Raw genomic sequence first — 12,292 nt, 5'->3', positions numbered from 1 at the left:
AAAGAGGGAGATACGAGATTTGTTAAAATTTGATAGAGGCTTTTGAGATGATCGCTCCATAAATATGTGTGTATATATATTTCTAAACAAGCATTATCTTGGATGCTACGGGATCTATTTGTGAACATCTTTTTCTTCGAGCCAAAGTCTAATGTTTGAACATATAAAAATGGAGTATAATTGATTAATTTCCAGTTGGACGCTAATTTGTTTTTTTTATTTGGTTACCCACAACGGTAAAGTACGTGACCGCATGCTATAAGTCTTATTATAGCCTAAAACGAACAGCGTCCTTTGATCTAATCAACGTGTTTAATTATAACTTTTCACAAGGGTCTAATCAAAAAAGGAACTGTTGATATTTAAATAGTGAATTTACTTGGGTTGAGGAAAAAGGAAATGTTGATATTTAAATAGTGAATTTACTTGGGTGGAGTCCTAGAGGCTAGCCACAGCGGAGTTCTTGTCCAAAAATATTTTTTTTCTGGTCGGGAAGAATGTGGTTAGACTTAGACGTAGTTGCGTAAATTTCCATTCGAAAACATATACTGGTTTCTAAGCTTTTAGAAGGTCGTCACGTACTAGAATCAAGCGATACAGTAATATGGAAAGTGAGTTATATTAAAAAAAACAAGAAATATAAACTCATTAGCAGACAATGTGCTATGCATGGCTCATTGCGTAGATCTAGTTCGTCCAAAAAAGCTAAATAATCGTTGACCTTCTCATATGTAACTTCGATAAAGCAATTTCATATGTCTTTGCTGGATTTACCAGTCATAAAATCATACAAGAAATATAAGTTAATTTTATTTCAAATGTAATCCAATATTTCATTTAAATCAATCCCGCACATTGTGCGGATTGATACCTAATACTTTAGTTATTTATGTTTTCTTTCACAAGAAGTTAAAGCCAAATTTGATCAGTTAGCCATCCACGGCAAAGCAATTGAACATGACTTTGGTTTTGCTTTGCATAGATGAAGTCAGGAGAAGAGAGTATATTCCATATCTGAACTAACGACGAGTTATGTTTTGTAACTTTTACCGTTCACCTCTAAAAAAAATACAAATTAATCATACGAAATTAAAAAAATTATGCATTATAAATTTGACACGATTATACACATTAAATTTTTTAAAAAATTTAAATGTAAAACATAGATTATCCATCACGAAAGCTTCAGTTTGATTTATTATTTGACAATATTTTACAAATTGATGGTAAAAAGACGGACACTATTACATATTATTTTTGATTTCGTATGATTGTTTTGTATTTTCTAACAAAAATTAACGACTCACAAGGTTTTTTTTACACAAAGTCCTTGTAATTAAATAATATGGTAGTTATAGTCCCTAATAGCATATTTACTATGAGATTATGTTGTTTTATTTTCTTAACCGGTATGTGACTCTTAATAATATTAAAAGAGAAGTACAAAATTAGATATGTCCAAAATGTTGGTTTTATTTAACTTCAATTGCCACTTAATTATGCATAATAGAGATGATTAATTGAAATTGACAAGGGTATAATTGAGTTATCGAAAATTCATTTAAAGATCCAATACTCGATTCTAGGATCTGCGTGTTTAGCATGGATCTTTAAATGGATCCTTAATTGTGAAACCCAAACTCTTATTATTTTGGTTAGCTGACTTTTATTTTATACCAACACAAAATATAATATATCTTAGATTTAATCTTATGAATTATCATATAAGTTATATGGTCATAACTCATAAGTCATAACATGTAACCGATGTAGGAAAATTGGTTTTGGCTGTAGCTAGATCATATTTAACTGTTTTACCTTTTAAATTATAAAACTAAACCTTATTTAAACATAGCTTTCAAATCAATTTTACAAGTATTATGATACACAAATTAAATTCCAAGTATTATTGTTAGTTAAATAACAAGTATTATGATTCAATCTTAAACTAAAAATGTTAAAAGTCTTGAAATAAAGTAAAAGTTTACATAACCAAAAAATTGTAAACAATCATGTACCTTTAAAAAAAAACATGTCGTTTATTTTAAATCTGGATCTTATGTTTAACCGAATTTAGAACAAAATATCTGTTTCTTTTTAAACGAGTCATGTAATTTGTGCTTTTTTTTGTAAAGAGCAGTAGAAATTTACAAGTTAATAAATTTAATTGGTTATCACTTATCACTTGAAAATATAGTATCCTTACTTTTTCAATTATAGTAGTTATCACAATTAAGAACATAAATGACATCAAATATATTAAAAACAAAACATATGATCATCTTTTATTTCTTTGTCCAAAAAAATGAATATCTTTAATTTCTAAAAATATAGTATAAATTGAAATAATAAATTATGTTCCAAACACGAAACTGTTATACCGCATTGTATCGCATCTTAATCAGTATCCACACTTAAACTTATCAATTAAACCAAAGTATGTTGGGTGGATGCGACTATGGGTCTAAATAGTTCAATCAAAACACATATTTTGATTTTCTACGGGTCAAAAATACATACTAACTGTAGGATGCTTTTCTACACGTAACAATTTTTTAAAATGTTGAGGGATGTGTCTATAGCATGATGGGTTTGAATTTTTGAACTATTAAACCAACGCTAAAACTATTACCTTTTCACTATCACATACTTATAAACATATGTTGTAATTAATTAAGTTACAAATTATATCATGTACTGCAAAATATACCAATCCATAAAAAAAATATTATATTATTTCGATTAACATTTCAAAATTTTTTAAAAATAAGAAAATACTAAAATTTAGTTAAAGCTTAAAATAAAATATCCCACAATTTAATTTACTGTTGGTTCGAACCTAGTTAGTAGATATAACTCCATCAACTATCAGTGTAGAAATGGAGATGTGAACAAATCCGTCTAAAACTCTAAATAGCCGACTAGTTCATAGCCATCATAAAAGAAAAATAAACTTGGCAGTTCCGAAGGAGGTCACTAATGCTGGTGAGTTTTGCAGAATTAATTAATCATATATGTACATTGAGAAGGGCTTGATTGTTGATATATGATGACTATATTAGAGATTATATCTCTGGTTTATGACCAAAAAAAAAAGAATCTCTGGTTTAGTATTATAGGTAAATCGATTAGTACAGTTTGATTATTATTAGTGGTTCAGTGACTTGTATTTAAGCTTTACATTGTACACACATATTTGATTTTTCACTCAATGAAAGTTTCACAGTGATTTGATATGGTATCACATCAAAATTCCCAACCTTCATTCACTATTTCCACTTAATTCAATTCTCTGATTCTAATCAGTTTTCGATTCTTCAGTCGATTAATTTTGAGATTTTGGCTCTTCCATATATATCAAAATAATTATGAAACCTTCATTATAGTGAAAATGTGTACAAAGCTAAAGCTTAAATAAAAGTAGAAAATAATCATTAGAAAAATGATGTTACAAGCTTTGTAGGGAGGACCTTAAGAATTCACTAATTACAATTTAATTACAAATTTACAACTTTAATAACATATGTCTATAACAAATATATTAAATAAAAAATTTCCTGCACGGCTGCACCTTCCACATATACTACCCACTACTAATAATGGATAGTGCTAAGTTACTAATACTAATGAATTGTATTTGTATCTCTGTAATGATTCTAACAAATTAAAAAAAAAAGAAAAAAAGTAAAAACACGAGTCATAAACATGGAATTAAATTTAAATAAATTAGGTAATGTCGCCAAAAGACAAAGACAGTTTTAGTAAAATACAAATCCGAATTTAAAGAAAATATAATTAAAAGTGTTAACGCTAATAATCAAATTTATACTAATAAAATGTAGGAGCTATAAGTTCCTAAAGGCGTCCACATAGGATTTTAAACTTCCAATTGTAATTAGACACTTCACTAATTAACATTTTTTAAAATCTCCAGAATTTTATATATTAAAAATTATTTTAAACAACCAATCAGGATTTGACATGTCATTCATTAACATTTTTTAAATTTCCAGAATTTTTTAGAAAAAGGAAAATTTTAAATTTATGGAAATAAAAAAACTATGCACAATATCCCACATCGGCTATAAAAATTTTAGACAATAGTTCAGAACCAGTATAAATAAGATTAATATGCTTCCAACAACGAATGAACAGAAAATCTTGATTTATCACGCGTCCAAGTTTAAAAGTATATTCAGTTTGATCCGGTTTTTTGTTTGATCAAATTAAAACTTTAAAAAGTTTCAAAAAAAATAAATTATAAATATTGAAACTTTTAAAAGTTCTTAGCTTTTAAAAACTTTTTAAATATTATAAATATTATAATTTTTAAATTTGAAAATATTAAAAATATTGAAAATTTAAAAAGTTTAAATATTATAAATATTGAAACTTTTAAAAGTTCTTAGATTTTAAAAAGTTTTTAAATATTATAATTTTTAAATTTTAAAAGTTTAAAATATTATAAATATTGAAACTTTTTAAAATGTTCAAAATTTATATTTCAAAAACTTTTAAAAGTTTAAAATATTATAAATATTTATGTAAAACATAAATTATTTTATTTATCTAAGTTTGTGCTTTTTATTTCTTATGAGCTGTAAAACATATTTTTGTGTATGATTTTATAGATAAGTTGATATTTTTTCATTAATTTTTTTATCTTATTTTTTATTTTTATGAGAAAATAAATGATTTTGTTCTTGGAGTTTGATAGATTAACAAGTTGTGTGGTAGTCTAAAAAAAAGGTTTTTTTAGTAGAAAAAAGTGAAGAAGTTGATGAGGATGAAGAAGAAAAAGAGTATAGCGAATAACCAGACGGTAAAAGTAACGATGACGATTACCACAAAATTTGACAGTAGAAATGACAAGAAAGAATATGAAGAATAAAAAAACATTGAATAAAAAACACGAAAACATAGGTGGTAGCGTTTAATTGAAAACGAGTTAAATTTATGATGATTAAATTGTTTTGTTTTTCTGGTGGTCAAATAAATGGTTTAGGATATTTGAGGTCATCAGTTTAATTCGCCTCGCCTAGATGTCGAGTTAAATTCATGATTTTTTTTTATAAGATTTGATTTTATAACATAATTGATTTTTATATTTCGAAAAATTGTGTATCTGAAATTTAACTTTTTTCTTAATACTAATTTAAATTTTTTATAAGATAATATTTTACTATTATCATCAATTATATATAGTTTTCATCCAAATATATCAAATATATCTATGCGTAGCATGAGTTTAAAACCTAGTTAAATTAAAAAGAACAGCTAATTTTATGTAAATCCCTCCGCATCCGCATCCACATCCACATCCACATCCACATCCACATCCTCCTCGTCATCTAAACCCCAGTTCCTCCTCCTCCCTGTCTCTCTCTCTCTCTTTTTCTAAAAAAAGCTGGTTGCTTTACTCTGTAAAACCAGAGTAAAAAAAAAGAAAAAAGAAATCAGTTACTTCTTTCGTTTCTCTTAATCATCATCATCATCATCATCATCACCTGTAAAACTCAAAAACAAAATCAAAACTGGTCTGGTCATTTCGATAGCTTCGATCATCTTTGTTTCATTCTCCAGCTTGGGTTTAGTTTAGTGTGGAATTTTGATTCATTGGTAACGAATTGAACAGGGCCCACCAAACACCGTTAATGCTCTCTCCAGAACGTGGAAAACATTTTTCCTCTTTACTGAAGAATTTTCAGTTTTTAAGGCTTCTCTTTGAATAATAATAAAAATCCAAACTTTTTTGGGTTTTTTTTTTCTATAGGAAATTTTTAATATTTGCAAAATTCAGAGAAAAGTTTTAAACTTTAAATTGGATTTGTGTCTATTAGTTCAAAATTGGGATGCAGGACATAAGTAGATGGTTACCTTTTTTGTGTATTAATTGTTTTATTTCTCCTTTTAGGGATTTTTTTGTGTGTAGATTCTCTGGTTTTAGATGATACAAATGTTGATCTCTATAGCTTAAATTGATCGAATCCAAAAGTTACAATTGAAAATCTTTATCTGGGTTTTGAGGATTTAGAGGAGATTTTAGGGTTCTGGGTTTTTGTGTGTTATAGAGTCAAAAGATTAGATTTTTAGTTTCCTTGAGGAAGTAGAAATGGCGGCAAGAGTAGAAGCATCATCAATTGGTGGTGGTACTGGTGAGATTGATGAAGAGGGTGTTGATGGGAGAGGTACTATGTGGGATTTGGATCAGACACTTGATCAAAATATGGATGAAGAAGCTGGTCAGCTCAGGAACATGTATAAAGAAAAGGTTAGATACATAATTCTTGATTATATCTTTGTCTTGTTTATATCAAATTAAGCTGCCTTAGAGTGTTGATTTGTATTGGTTTTGGTTGTTTAGTATCTCTTACACTGTTTGCTAGTTTGCTACCTGCATTGGTATAGAGACATACAGAGAGAATTTTTAAGTTTGGGGGTATAATGTAGTTACGGTTTTGTGCAGAAATTCTCGGCGTTTTTGCTTCTGCAGCTTTCGTTTCAGAGTCTTGGTGTTGTTTATGGAGATTTGGGAACTTCTCCTCTATATGTTTTCTATAATACATTTCCTCGTGGGATCAAAGACCCTGAAGATATCATTGGAGCTCTATCTCTAATCATATATTCCCTCACACTCATCCCTCTCCTCAAATATGTGTTTGTTGTATGCAAAGCAAACGATAATGGTCAAGGTAGTATTTATATGTTATTTGTTCTTATATTCTCTCATTTGGTGTTTTTTGCTATGCGTTTTGTGTTGATTTGAATTGTCTCTTGTTTTGGTGAGTAGGTGGAACATTTGCTCTCTATTCTTTACTCTGTAGACATGCAAAAGTGAGCACAATTCCAAACCAACACCGTACTGATGAACAGCTTACAACTTATAGCCGTAATACATTTCATGAGCATTCTTTTGCTGCAAAAACCAAGAGATGGTTAGAAAAAGGCACCTCTAGGAAAAATTCGCTACTTATTCTCGTTCTTCTCGGTACATGCATGGTGATTGGTGATGGAATCCTTACTCCCGCCATTTCGGGTAATGTATCTATCCACGGACCTTCCAAATGTATACATTTTTGTTCTCTCTATCGGGAAAGTATTTCATTGTGTTTAAACCTGTTGCAGTCCTATCTGCTGCGGGTGGACTCAGGGTAAACCTTCCTCATATAAACAACGGTATTGATTACTACGTTTTAAGTCTCTTATATCTTGTACGGTGCCCATTTATGCGAGTGTTGATAATTGATTACTTTAGGTTTTTGATTGTTGTTACAGGTGTAGTTGTTCTTGTTGCGGTTGTGATATTAGTGAGCTTGTTTAGTGTACAACATTATGGAACAGATAAGGTTGGGTGGCTTTTCGCTCCCATTGTGTTTCTTTGGTTTCTCTTTATTGCAAGTATCGGTATCTTCAATATATGGAAACATGACCCAACCGTTTTGAAAGCCTTTTCCCCTGTTTATATATATCGATATTTTAAAAGAGGTGGTCAAGATCGCTGGACCTCACTTGGAGGCATTATGCTTAGTATCACAGGTAAGCCTTATCATATATGGTCTTCTTCTTCTTGTTACCCTTTTTGTTATTCATTTTTGTTTGTTTGTTGTGTCGATCTATTTTCAGGGATTGAAGCTCTCTTTGCAGATCTATCGCACTTTCCAGTCTCGGCTGTGCAATTGGCTTTTACTATTATTGTGTTTCCTTGCCTCCTTTTGGCCTATAGTGGACAAGCTGCGTACCTTAGAAAGTACCCTCATCATGTAGAAGACGCATTTTATCAATCCATTCCAAGTCTGTTATACTTCCTTCCTTTGTTAAGTTTTTGTTTCTGTTGAGGGATATCTCTATGGTCAGTAGATTCTGATGGAAGTTTCTGTTTTCCTTGTTGCAGAAAATGTATATTGGCCAATGTTCGTCATTGCAACTGCTGCTGCAACAGTTGCAAGCCAAGCCACAATATCTGCAACTTTCTCATTGATCAAGCAAGCTTTGGCTCACGGTTGTTTCCCTAGAGTTAAAGTCGTGCATACTTCCCAGAAATTTCTTGGTCAGATTTACGTTCCAGACATCAACTGGATCCTCATGATTCTTTGCATAGCTGTCACTGCCGGATTCAAGAACCAGAACCAGATAGGAAATGCTTATGGGACTGCAGTTGTGATTGTCATGCTCGTGACAACGCTTCTCATGATGCTGATAATGATACTTGTTTGGCGATGCCATTGGGTTCTAGTCTTCTTATTTACCTTTCTATCCCTTGCCGTGGAATGCACTTACTTCTCGGCGGTGCTCTTCAAAGTTAACCAAGGCGGATGGGTTCCGCTGGTCATCGCGGCCGCGTTTCTCGTCGTCATGTATGTCTGGCACTATGGAACACTCAAGAGGTATGAGTTTGAAATGCATAGTAAAGTCTCAATGGCTTGGATTCTTGGGCTTGGTCCTAGCCTTGGTCTTGTCCGTGTTCCTGGGATAGGCCTTGTTTACACCGAGCTAGCTAGTGGAGTCCCTCACATTTTCTCTCATTTCATCACAAACCTGCCGGCAACTCACTCCGTTGTGGTCTTTGTCTGCGTCAAGAACCTTCCCGTCTACACTGTCCCCCAGGAAGAACGGTTCCTTGTAAAAAGAATCGGACCCAAAAACTTTCACATGTTCCGCTGCGTCGCCAGGTATGGATACAGAGACTTGCACAAGAAAGACGACGACTTTGAGAAACGTCTCTTTGAAAGCCTCTTCCTTTTTGTCCGCCTCGAATCAATGATGGAAGGTTGCTCGGATTCAGACGATTACAGTGTCTGTGGAAGCCAAAAACAACAGTCCAGAGACGGGGTTGGGAATGGGAACGAGATTAGGAACGTGTCGACGTTTGATACATTTGATTCTATAGAGTCGGTTATAGCTCCATCAGGTGCAACAAAACGGACGAGCAACACCATAACAGGGTCGAGCCAGATGAGCGGAGTAGGGGACGAGGTGGAGTTCATAAACAGGTGCAGAGACGCAGGAGTGGTGCATATAATGGGGAACACAGTGATCCGAGCTAGGAGAGAGGCGAGGTTTTACAAGAGGATAGCTATTGATTATGTTTATGCGTTTCTTAGGAAGATTTGTAGAGAGAACAGTGCCATTTTCAATGTTCCTCAGGAGAGCCTTTTAAATGTCGGCCAGATTTTCTATGTATAGAAACAATGCATAGATGCTTCATGTAAAATGTTAGGCATGATTGTTTTGATTATATAATAGTATGTTGTTTGAAGCTGTTTAAAGAAAAAAAATGACCATATAATACAAATGGAAAATGTCTCTCTTTGTTTGAGGAAAGGAGCTAAAAAAACAAAAATCCTGAAATGAACAATAAAAGATTTTAAAAGTGGCCTATACAGGGATCGAACCTGTGACCTTCGCGTTATTAGCACGACGCTCTAACCAACTGAGCTAATAGGCCATTTGTTAGACATTTGATACGTTGTATATTTATTTTTATTAGTGTGATGTCATTGTCATGTTAACAGGAACCATAGGAAGGAAGTACGAAGATGATGTAGAGCTTAAAAATGTCATTGGTATTAATTTACTTTTATACGCCAAGTAAGTTACGTTCACGATACCTTGGAAAAAGACACTCACTTCACTTGCCACTACTACTAATTCTACTTGGCCAATACTAAAATATTTAATGCATATGGAGGCGCATCTTTTTCACAACAACATTCAAGATAGGTCTCAACAGCTTATATTAAAAGAAACTTTTAAAATACACATTTCTTATGTTTCCAATAAAAATGAAATAAATACTAATAAAGAAAACACAACAGTTTCAAAGTTTTATATTAGTACAATTTTTCCTTTTGCAAAACATAAACGCAAATGACAAAAAGGTTGTTCTTTTTGGTTGTTTATCTTTATCTCTTTGACGTGTACAATTGCAATTAACAAATAAATTTAATACATATAGAGACGCATTAACCTGTTTTCACAACAATATTAAATGTAGGTCTCGAATTATATGAAACGAAAAATTTGAGATTTCTATTTTTAGTGTGCAAAAAAAGAAACAAACTTTTATTAAAAGTAAACTAGAAAACTTAATTAATTTATAGATTGCGATATTACACATGAAAATGACCGATCATGCATGTTATAAAACGACACACATGCATGAGTCCAAAAATACATTTAAACAATGCTAGGCGAAAGAGATATTACTTAAAAGACCATATTCGAAATATGATCATCACTGAGAAAACGGCTGCCAGCAGTTGTTCCACCACTATCAACAGCTGCCACAGTCTACAGCCACAGCCGCTAAAACAAATGTTACTGCAACTTCAAGCAAAATTGAGAGTGATTAAGTGGATTGTATTATTATCAGTTTTGACAGTTTTGCTGTCTCTAACTGTTTACTATTTGACGTCTCTTGTTCAGCCACTGCGTCTACCGCTGCAGCAAATCTCAAGCTTTTCAGCGTTTGTGCCGCCGGTGATCGCGGCCAAACAGAGACTTAACAATACTGATAACGTTTGTAACCTTCATTTTATGATCTACATATTTATCATATATCAAGTTTACGTATACAAATATATATGCACGAAAAATACGATTTATATATCAAGTTTTCGTTTTTTTTTTTGCATTTATAATACGACACACGTCTGTATTGTTATATATTATTAATATTTATCTTATAAAATAGTATATACTATAGACACACATATATATATATATATAATTTTGAAGAATTTTGTTGTTGAATTTAAATTGAGCATTTTAAATCAAGTACCTAGTTTTGTTTGGTTGATAGATTGAGGCAGAAGATAGGATAAATTTGGCAAGAGTCCTAAGGGAAGCAGCGACCAAGGAGAAGACGGTGATAGTGACGATAATGAATCAGGCGTGGGCGGAGCCAAATTGGATGTTTGATGTGTTTCTTGAGGGATTTCGAATCGGCATAGGAACGGAGAGGCTACTCCCCCACCTTTTGGTGGTGTGTTTAGATGATAAAGCCTACACACGGTGCTTGGAAGTCTTACCCCGCCGGTGCTTCTTTCTGAAGACTACCGGAGTTGATTTCTCCAGCAAGAAGCGGTTCATGGTGCCGGATTACCTCAAGATGATGTGGCGCCGAACCGAGTTCTTAGGTTCTCTGCTTAAGCTTGGATATAACTTCCTTTTCACGGTAGCTCTCTAAGCTTTACATCTTTGATTTTGGTTTTACATTTGGTTATTCAACTAGGTTAAGTTTGGTTATTTATCTCGATCGATTTATCTTGAAAGTGAATTTGTATATACATATGCTAATATTGTTGTTGTTGTTTTTTTTTTTTTTTTTTTTTTCTGCCAAAGGACATGGATACAATTTGGCTAAGAGATCCATTTCCTCGATTTGTTGCGGATGCAGATTTTCAGATCGCTTGCGATGTGTTCTTCAACGGGAATCATAGCGACACCCACAATTCAGCCAATGGCGGATTTAAATTTGTCATATCAAACCGCAGAACAATCGAGTTCTACAACTATTGGTATGAGTCCAGACTAAGATTCCCCCGCGAAAACGAGCAGGACGTGCTTAACCGGATCAAAGATGATCAGTACGTGAAAAAACTCGGACTCAAAATGAGGTTTCTCGATATGACACACGTTGGGAATTTTTGCCAACGAGATTGGGATATTACCAAAGTTTGCGTAATGCATGGGAATTGTTGCATTGGACAGGATAATAAGGTCAAGGATTTAAGACAAATGTTGAAGGATTGGACGAATTTTGTGTCTGATGGCAACGGGAAAGGAGGGTTTGGGCAGCCAATTAATTGCCGGAGAAGTTGAAAGATAGATGTTTCACAGAAAGCACAAAAGGATGGGTTGTTTCGGCCGTTATTTTATACGTTGGTGAAATTAAGTAAAGATAGCCAAATTAAGAGTCGAAGATAAATTTGCTTTTTAAAATCATTATACTAGATTGAACTCGCCCCAGTTGTTGTTTCTTTGTACATGCAAAGTGGTAGTATGCAAGTTTTTTTTTCCTAGTCTAGAATCCAAGTTACCTGTTTGTACTTACTTTCTCATGGTTGGGCATGAATGATGTCCAAGGTTGCAGCATGTTTGGTTGTTATGCATGTCCTTGACCGGGATGTCGAGTTGAGATTCTGAGACAATAAAAGACTTGGGATAACAACAGAGTATATATCATGAAAGAAGTTTTGTGAAAACAAAGTGGATTCAAACATTAATTTAATTAATCTGCTCTCCAACATAAGAATCATGGAGATGATATCTAGGAAAATATTAACAAGTT

At 32.6% G+C, this 12,292-nt stretch overlaps 2 protein-coding genes and 1 non-coding gene across 7 annotated transcripts; 2 read left to right on the top strand and 1 right to left on the bottom strand.

Annotated features, from left to right (window-relative positions):
• The first annotated feature begins 5,227 nt into the window (after positions 1 to 5,227).
• LOC104777150 (potassium transporter 10) lies at positions 5,228 to 9,340 on the top strand. 2 transcript variants are annotated; one of them, XM_087504212.1, is made up of 8 exons: positions 5,258 to 6,271; positions 6,467 to 6,692; positions 6,791 to 7,036; positions 7,126 to 7,176; positions 7,276 to 7,346; positions 7,484 to 7,536; positions 7,624 to 7,791; positions 7,892 to 9,340. In XM_087504212.1, exons 5-8 carry the CDS (start codon positions 7,333 to 7,335, stop codon positions 9,181 to 9,183), a joined length of 1,527 nt encoding a protein of 508 aa, XP_087360338.1. In that variant the 5' UTR covers positions 5,258 to 6,271; positions 6,467 to 6,692; positions 6,791 to 7,036; positions 7,126 to 7,176; positions 7,276 to 7,332; the 3' UTR covers positions 9,184 to 9,340. The 2 variants fall into 2 exon arrangements, with proteins under 2 accessions (XP_010499663.1, XP_087360338.1); XM_010501361.3 differs by having other exon boundaries at positions 5,228 to 6,271; positions 7,276 to 7,536.
• A 31-nt stretch (positions 9,341 to 9,371) lies between these two features.
• On the bottom strand, positions 9,372 to 9,445 carry TRNAI-AAU (transfer RNA isoleucine (anticodon AAU)). Its single transcript has one exon. It is a non-coding gene; the product is annotated as a tRNA-Ile (tRNA).
• Positions 9,446 to 10,171: 726 nt separating this feature from the next.
• On the top strand, positions 10,172 to 12,210 carry LOC104777149 (uncharacterized protein At4g15970-like). Of its 4 annotated transcripts, none has more exons than XR_015592328.1 (4): positions 10,176 to 10,518; positions 10,802 to 11,176; positions 11,399 to 11,588; positions 11,713 to 12,210. XR_015592328.1 is itself a non-coding variant. In XM_087504203.1 (4 exons), the coding sequence occupies exons 1-4, from the start codon at positions 10,228 to 10,230 to the stop codon at positions 11,732 to 11,734; spliced, it is 933 nt and encodes a 310-aa protein (XP_087360329.1). In that variant the 5' UTR covers positions 10,177 to 10,227; the 3' UTR covers positions 11,735 to 12,210. The 4 variants fall into 4 exon arrangements, 3 of the variants coding, with proteins under 3 accessions (XP_010499661.1, XP_087360331.1, XP_087360329.1); XM_087504203.1 differs by having other exon boundaries at positions 10,177 to 10,518; positions 11,344 to 11,588; XM_010501359.2 differs by having other exon boundaries at positions 10,172 to 10,518; positions 11,344 to 12,210.
• The last annotated feature ends 82 nt before the right edge of the window (positions 12,211 to 12,292 follow it).

The sequence above is a fragment of the Camelina sativa genome, chromosome 3 (genome assembly GCF_030686135.1).
Source record: "Camelina sativa cultivar CO46 ecotype springtype chromosome 3, ASM3068613v1".
NCBI classification, from domain to species: Eukaryota; Viridiplantae; Streptophyta; class Magnoliopsida; order Brassicales; family Brassicaceae; genus Camelina; species Camelina sativa.
Note: the sequence above shows the minus strand (reverse complement) of the source record. Positions and strands in the feature narration are given on the sequence as shown.

Excerpts from the sequence above, each read along its gene's own strand:
- LOC104777150 (XM_010501361.3), top strand. The coding sequence starts at position 6,113 with ATGGCGGCAAGAGTAGAAGCATCATCAATTGGTGGTGGTACTGGTGAG. Across the intron at positions 6,272-6,466 it reads GGAACATGTATAAAGAAAAG|AAATTCTCGGCGTTTTTGCT; the intron begins GTTAGATACATA and ends GGTTTTGTGCAG. Across the intron at positions 7,792-7,891 it reads ATTTTATCAATCCATTCCAA|AAAATGTATATTGGCCAATG; the intron begins GTCTGTTATACT and ends TCCTTGTTGCAG.
- LOC104777149 (XM_010501359.2), top strand. The coding sequence starts at position 10,228 with ATGATCATCACTGAGAAAACGGCTGCCAGCAGTTGTTCCACCACTATC. Across the intron at positions 10,519-10,801 it reads GACTTAACAATACTGATAAC|ATTGAGGCAGAAGATAGGAT; the intron begins GTTTGTAACCTT and ends TTTGGTTGATAG. Across the intron at positions 11,177-11,343 it reads GATATAACTTCCTTTTCACG|GACATGGATACAATTTGGCT; the intron begins GTAGCTCTCTAA and ends TTTCTGCCAAAG.